Source organism: Psammomys obesus, unplaced genomic scaffold, assembly GCF_907164565.1.
Source record: "Psammomys obesus unplaced genomic scaffold, mPsaObe1.curated_primary_1811, whole genome shotgun sequence".
Taxonomy (NCBI): Eukaryota; Metazoa; Chordata; class Mammalia; order Rodentia; family Muridae; genus Psammomys; species Psammomys obesus.
In genome coordinates, this window is record NW_026591872.1 from 4,423,220 (window position 1) to 4,431,235 (window position 8,016).

General features: G+C 33.4%; 1 protein-coding gene across 4 annotated transcripts in view; it reads right to left on the reverse strand.

The window, feature by feature from the left end:
• Thoc2 (THO complex subunit 2) overlaps window positions 1-8,016 on the reverse strand; it is a 127,038-nt gene that overhangs the window by 63,125 nt on the left and 55,897 nt on the right. For all 4 annotated transcript variants that reach the window (XM_055612132.1, XM_055612131.1, XM_055612129.1 and 1 more), the window contains exons 8-12: window positions 5,882-6,048; window positions 4,325-4,417; window positions 2,961-3,116; window positions 2,047-2,219; window positions 785-980 (exon numbers count right to left, since the gene is read on the reverse strand). In XM_055612132.1, the coding sequence (XP_055468107.1) occupies window positions 785-980; window positions 2,047-2,219; window positions 2,961-3,116; window positions 4,325-4,417; window positions 5,882-6,048 (785 nt within the window). The remainder of the gene's footprint in view (window positions 1-784; window positions 981-2,046; window positions 2,220-2,960; window positions 3,117-4,324; window positions 4,418-5,881; window positions 6,049-8,016) is intronic.

An 8,016-nucleotide genomic window follows, 5' to 3' on the forward strand; every position in this document is an offset into this window, starting at 1 on the left:
TAGATAGATAGATAGATAGATAGATAGATAGATAGATAGATAGATAGGTAGGTAGGTAACAGATATCTATCAAAATTTGGAAATTAATTAAGCATTTAAGGCTGGAAATATATGTTATATGAACATTCTATGTCTCAGATATTTTTAAATAGTCTGTGTTTACAAATGAGGTAGTAGCATTGCTGGTACTATTTGATTTCTTGGTTTAAGTGGTAGGTACATGAGGATTTAGTTTTAAAACGGTCACTGAACGGTAGTCACAAATTATATATTTTTTGGTATATATAATTTATTTCAATAAAAACTTTACTTAAAAAGAAAATAGAGGACCTGGGAACAAAGTTCCCCAATAGACCACATACTTAAAACATATAAAGCCCCAAGCTCAATCCCTATCACCAAAATTAAGTAATAACAGGCCCTGAGCTATTTGAGGTTGGAAAGACTCCAAACAATGAATAGTAATGATTTAAAACTGCATGCAAGAAAATATATAAAATACAGGTAAGGGAAAAGAATACTAAGGAAGTACTAGTTACAATGTTACTCAAAATGTAAATATCCAAAGATTTTCCTAAGGGAAACACTTGATGAATCATATACCTAGATCTGCAGTTTTAAAATAAACACACAGTCACTGCTGGGCTTTCCATAAACTCAACAAAACTTTCCATAAATTGTGTTTACTTTGTTTTTATTTTTACAAATACTCGTGAAAACAAATATATTTACAATATTTTCAATTTAAATTTAAATTTCTATTAGGAAGAAAAATCTTACTGACCTCCTTCATAAATGACTTGCCTATGCGCACAACTTTTGCAAATAAAATGGGATCGTGAGAAAGGTGAGGTCCAAGGTAACAGAACATATTGAATACATCCCTCCTCAAATCTTCAAAGCTCTCTACTTGCTTCGGTGCTCTCTTGTTTTGCAAAGCACTAACGGGTGAGCCTTTAGCACCTTTAGGAACACCAACTCTATAAAAAAAAAAAGAAGCAAGATTTAGAAATCTATAGACTATACAACCTCCAATATCTTAACACAATCATTTTCTTGCTCATATTTGCTTTATCTAGTCTAATCACCACCACTTTATTATAGTAAATAATTCTCAACTGGTAAAGAACAAATTCAACAAGTATGAAAGCAAAACTTACAGAATTTTTCAAAATAACAACTTAAATAAAGGAACTCTCTGTGTAGATCTCAAGCACATTTGACATATGAGTTTAACTTAAACTTGGCCAGCACATAGAATGCGGTTATAAGAATGAGAAGTAAGGGATGAACTTCAGATATATAACAAGATGAAATCAAACATTTCTTAATCTGGGTTCCATTCCCTATACTGAGTATGAGGAAGTAGCAGTAGGTAAGATAGCTGTACAAATTTGTTATACTAAAAAAGAGAGCAAGCCCAGTTTTTCATGATGAGCAGGTGTCTTACTTTGAAGTCACAGGGGTTGATCTCTGAGAAGAGGCCAGCAGTGTCTATACCCCACTTTGCAATAAAAGCAGCTCAGAAGTCAAGAAAGCCAGGGCTTTTGAAACAGGCTCTGATCTATGAGGCTGAAGCCAGAGCTGCTACCAATACTACTCTACATTCACAACAAATAGGCTGATGTCTATAGGACTAGTTGACACAATCGGGATAATGAGAGGAATTATATAGTAATTTCCCAAACAGCAGCCCAAATGTCAGAATGGTAATGCCTTCATTCAGAGCCATTAACCCAAGAGTAGAGAAATGGTTCCCCTAAGGTTAGTAAAAAGAGAACTTTCTGCCTCCCAAGAAGAAAAGTCAAAAACAAAAGAATGGTATTTTCACTCTCAATAATACAAATAGGCTCTAGAAGCTTAACCTATAGTTTTCATGTTACACTGAAGCTAGAACACTGGGAAATTAGGAGAGAAGTCATGTGAGCATACACTGTGAATACTTATGTTTCCAGAAAATATACTAACAGATATGTTAGATTTAAAGAAAAAAGATAGTACTCTAAAAACTATTTGTATCTTAATGCATAATACAGAAGAACAAACCTTCGGTAGAGAGGCTCAACTGTTACGTGAATGAGCTTACAAATAGCAAGAGCTATAAGTTTATGTGATGCTGCATAGTATGGAGGCATCTGATCCATAATGTTCTGTGCGTGTTGCCAATCACCGATCTTTAACAAGGCTTCCAACAAACCAAGTTTTTGGTTATCAGGTGGCTAAAAATGAACAAACATAACAATGATATTTGAAAAACAGATATTTCTTTTTAAAACTTGAGCTAAATTATCACAATTATGTACATCAAAGAAGTTGCAATTACTGGGAAATTTTTTTAATTGCTTTATTTTTAGTAACTTGAAAAAAAACAGGATCTTTTTTTTCTTGTTTTCTGTTGTTTTATTTTCCTGTTTAGCACTTACATAGGCATTACAGTTTATAAACTTGGAATGAAGTTGAACTTAATGCCATACTGTGCAAGAGAAATTAGAATTCATTCATCTTTGAGAATCCCTTTAAGATTTGAAGAATATTACATATACAGCATTTTGTGATTTTTTTTTTAATTTTTGAAATTTATAAGAAAAAAGTGTAGGGTTTTTTGTTTCTTTGGTTGATTTTTTTGTTTTAGTCTGGTTTTGGTTTTTCGAGACAGGGTTTCCTTGTGCAGTCCTGGCTGCCCTGGACTCCCTTTGTAGACCAGGTTGGCCTCAAACTCACTGAGATCTGACTGCCTCTGCCCCCCAACCCCCAACCCTCGTGCTAGGATTACAGGCATGCACCACTGTGTCCAGCTCAGCAGTTTTCTTTGTAAAGATACCATTCATATTAAAACCCAAATGAGTATTACCCAAATCAAATTTTATATAATCAAAATTAAGGAATTCGACTTCTGAAAGGTGAGAAATTAAATTTCATGATTCTAAACAATGTAAATTTTACCAGTTTAAATAATATACCTTCTCTACTTTTTCATCATCTTTGTCCTTTTCTTTGTCCCGGTCATCATATTTTTCAGAAGATAATACAACCATTGTGAGTTTTCTTACAATTTGCTTAGCTTCTACAATTTCTCGTTTGTATTCATCCATAATGCAATTATCTGCTGGAAGAAGCTAAAAATAAATCATTAAAATTTTGTAAGAATTAATATAAATAGCTCGAACATATAAAAACAGATATTGTTATTTAATTAGTACATCTATAAATAAGACCATCTTATTCATTTCTATGGCTTCTTTCCAAATAAGTTTGACTTATTGTCCAATAATTTTAAAAGGTTAGTACCTCAGTTTTGCACACATTTTATATTCACATAGCAGTAAAATGTTTCATATCTTTGGTATGCTAAAAGTTCTAAATTCATACTACAGTGTTGTTTACCACTGAATATGTGCAAAATATCCCATTGAAGAAAAAAAAAAAAAACAGGAGGAAGGGTGCTCAGTGGTAGAACAATGTTTTCTCAGCTTGACTAGGCCCTGTGTTTGACCTCCAATACCACCAAAACAAACAGAAACTGTGTATTTCTCCTTTAAAAGGCAAACTTCAAATTAAACAAAGTACTACATATATGTCAAAAGGGTAGATTTGAATGTTCTACTTTTCAATTACAAAAACTATTAATAATTTGGTGTCCCATAGTAAATCACAAACTAATTTCTAGATCAATACAAAAAAGAAAATGGTATGCATCTTGTCAGCCTTCCATTGTGGGGGTTGACTATCTCAAATCCAGCTACCTTGTACAAGTGAACTTATAAGCATTTCATAATAATAAACCTGACACAAACAAAAACACAGCTCCCCAAAATTTGTTTGTTATAAACTACAGTAAGCTACTATAGAAATGTTTCTACTCCTGTAAAAATGCATAATCTATTTCAATAGCTAAGGTTTATATAAGGTAAAGAACCAGTCAACATTAAAGGTAAAATAATAGATACTGTACAGGAATGTTTACCTAGAAGTACCTAGGTAATCCCCTATTTCCTACAAGTCACATATAAAATAAAAAGCCTTAAAACTGCACTGCTCAGTGCTTAACCTTTTTCCCATGGGATAAACACTAGTGATTATTAACAAGAGCTCTATATGCAATCTTGACTCCTATGAGTGTAACTAAGAGGAATTCAACTTCCATAGTTGGTCAAAGAAGAGAATCCATTATGTTTTTAAGGTAGACAAAGAAATAATGTATTATGGCTTCAAAAAGTAAAATCTGGGAGTCTAGAGCCAGCACTAAAGCGATATATAATTGACTACTCCTCTTCCTATCCCTGGGATGGAGAAGCAAACACTATTAACAGAGTACTTGACTTACATGAACATAAAGATCATCTAGATCAATGAGATTAAATTGCAGAAGGACTGCTGCAACTCTGTACAAAGATGAGGGTGTCTCACCACTTGGTTCCTGAAAGAGGAAAGTTCCTTAAGGTATAATGTAAAATTTAAAATTTTATCTTTTTTCTACCAATCAGCAATAAAAATTAAGTAATACACTTCACTATTTTTCATTATAAAATCAAACATCTGAATATTGGGTAAAGATTTTTGCTAGCATCTCAAAGTATCTTCAGATGAGTACAAGAAAAATAGTTACAAGACTAAGTATCTTTTACAAGGCATAAGAACATTTGAGTAATCCTAGCACTAGGTGAGGTAGAGGCAGGATCTCCATAAGTTTGAGGGCAGCCTGATCCACAAAGCTAGTCCATGACAGCCAAGGCTACACAGAAGAACTGTTTCAAAAAAACAAGAAAAAAAATCTCAGTGAAAGCTGAAACTTGAATAGAACGTGAGGTTAAAATGATATAACATCATCTGCATTTCTGCTTATGAAGTTGTTATGGTGGTTGTTGTTTTTTTGTTTTGTTTTGTTTTGTTTTTTTTAATAATTGCTTTTCAAGTAGTTCTCAGTGGCCATGCAATGCAGATAGGTAGGACTGACAAGTGTGGAGGTACACACTCTATACCTTTATGTCTTAATTTTATGCCAAGTATGCCTACTTACACCCTGACTTTCTCTTCAAAAGCATTTAAAACACAAGTTAAATTTTTTCTACCTTTCCATTTCAGCCAGTGGTTTCTTCATCAAATCTAAAATAATCAGATGCCTTTTAAAATCTGATGAAATACTTGGACTTATTTTCCCTATATTGAGTGGGCTCTAAAGCTTCTGTTAGAAAAATAAGAAGCAGCTGTGGCTAATTTTTTAACAAAAGCTTAATGCCACCAGAAACTACTTTTCATTACTTAGGCACCTCCACTAAATCTTTTAGAAAACAGCAGTAGCAATAATATGACAGACTGAAAGAGCATTAACCAGAGAAATAGGGGATCTTCAGTTACAATGTTGATTTAATAAAAAGTAATTTAATATGTTTCAAGTACTTAACATCACTAAAATATCCTTCATATAAACAATCAAATCCTAAAATAACATATAGCAAAAGGCCTACAACAATCTAATATTCATCTATCTATCAAAGACAAATCTACCACTCTGTTTCCCATGTTACAATACAGGCACGTGCATTTCTTCAATTGGTTACATATTCCTACACCACCAATCTTTAGTCTAACAGTTTGTTATTTCTGCATAGAAATTTCTCAACACACTCCTACTCCTTCAAGTATTACCAGACCCTTCTCTTGAGACAAAATTTAATTCTGCTTCTCTTCAGAGTTTCTCATCACATCACTTATACTGTCAATAAAGTTCTCATAAGAACATATCATTAGCTTTCCACTTCTCCTCAGCTAAAATATCTGAGCAGAAACTAGAAAATACTACAGTGAAAATAAAAAAAAAAATAAACTACACATAAAACATTATGAAGGTAGCCTATACATACACATATATACATATTTTTACCTGGTAAAACTTGAATTTGAACCCAAGAATATGACACAGTGTTTGCGGTTCACACATACTCATGTAAGATTCTAACAAAGATATAAAGAAATCATCATGTTCTGGCCTGCATTCAAACACTTCTAAAATGACATCCAAAACTCTATTGGGATCCAGATTAAAGCATCCTGAAACAAAAGAGATACATATAAGTTCGAAAGTAATTACATGTCATATCTAGTAAAGCCATCAATAATGATAATACCTAGTGAGAGAAAAATATTTTAGTAACTTATTATCAAAGTATGTGTCCCCTCCTTCAGAGAAATTTCTTCTCAAGAATATTTTTAATAGCTACATATCTTACAGATGAAAACAGATATAACTAGAGGAATGAGGTCTCTTTGGTTCCTGTAGGGGCTTAAAGAAGCCACACTGAAGAGGTGAAACAATTTCTTTTAACTTCAGAGTTTTATATAATTGTAAAACTCTAAACAATAAGTTTCAGTATCCAAAGTTCCATTTCCAAATGACGGCTATGGTGGAACATGGGCACTGTTGTGTTTATGCATCTTAAAAAGACTTCAGTCAACCCTAAGAACCAACAGACATGTCATATTCAGAGAAGTCCTAAGCCTAGCTCTGTAATTCAACCACCATTACATTAACACACACACATACACATACACACACACACACAGAGAGAGAGAGAGAGAGAGAGAGAGAGGAGTCAGAAAGAGAGAAAAAGAGAGACAGATCTTTATGCCTTCGGAAGAAGATAAAAATCATCCTGGAATAGAACATGTGGAAAAATAAAGAAATGACAAAACTGAAATAGCCATGGACTCATTCTTCCATTTAAATTTTACATAGCTATCCACTAAGTGTCCTGAGCTTGTGATACACAATTAAGACACTGCCTCTTCTATCGTTAAGGAGAGTCCATGTATTTTTAAGAATGATCACTGAAGAAATACACTAAAAGTAAGTGGAGTTTATTCAAAGATGGACAGATACAAACTAAACCAGATGCAAGCAAGAAATATGATTAAGTTGACAATGACTGTTGTAAGGATGAAGCCAAACTGAAATTCTTAACAGAAAAATAACAAAGCAAGGTAATAAAATAAAGAATACTAGGAGATGCCCATGTATAAATTTTAGGAAAGACAATAAAATTTAATAATCATGTTGCACATAGGATAAACTCTTTAGAAGACAAAGAAAATTATGTTTTTAATTTAAAAATAACAACTAGAAAAAATTCCTTTTTTAAGAAGTTACTATTAAGGCTGCAGATACAGCTTAGTAGAAAGAGGGCCTAATTACCATGCATAAGGTCCTAAAGTTTAATCTCCAGCAATGAAAACACATTGAGGGTATACACAGACACAAACCCAACAAAGAAAGAAAGAAACAAGCTAATAAAAATCTGTAGTAGATGATTCCTAAGAAATATTATTTGTAAAAAGAAAAAAAAAACATGATAAAGCATATATCTGAAAGCAAGACTCAATGGACCAAAATTCAGAAAACGTACTTAAAATAAAAGCATGATTATCCTGAAAAAAATTTTAAAGTATGCTTGAGGGTTGGAGAGATGGCTCAGAGGTTAAGAGCACTGTCTGCTCTTCCAGAGGTCCTGAGTTAAATTCCCAGAAACCACATGATGGCACACAACTATCTACAATAAGATCTGGTGTCCTCACCTGGTCTGCAGGTGTACTCGCCGACTGAGCATTGTATACATAATAAAATAAATAAATCTTTAAAAAAACATGCAGCTTTAAAAAAAAAAGGTATGCTTAAGAACACTAATAACTGTCTTCTTTTACATAGTTGGGGATAAAAACTTCAAATACACAGTCAACTGGGGGTGTCTCTGACTCATCCAGCCTAGATAAGAAGGGTTTGTAGCTAGTCTTATTGCCATGTTCAGTTGATATCACTGGGGGGCCAGCTCTTTTCTGAAGGGAAACAGAGAAGCAGTGGGGAAGAGGGGAGGTGGGAATGGGGGTGAGGATGGGAAAAGAGGAGGCTCCAGTTGGGATATATTGTATTAAAGAATCGGTAGGTAGGCGGGAGGTGGGTGGGTAGATAGGTAGGTAGAGATAGATAGATAGATAGATAGATAGATAGATAGATAGATAGATAGA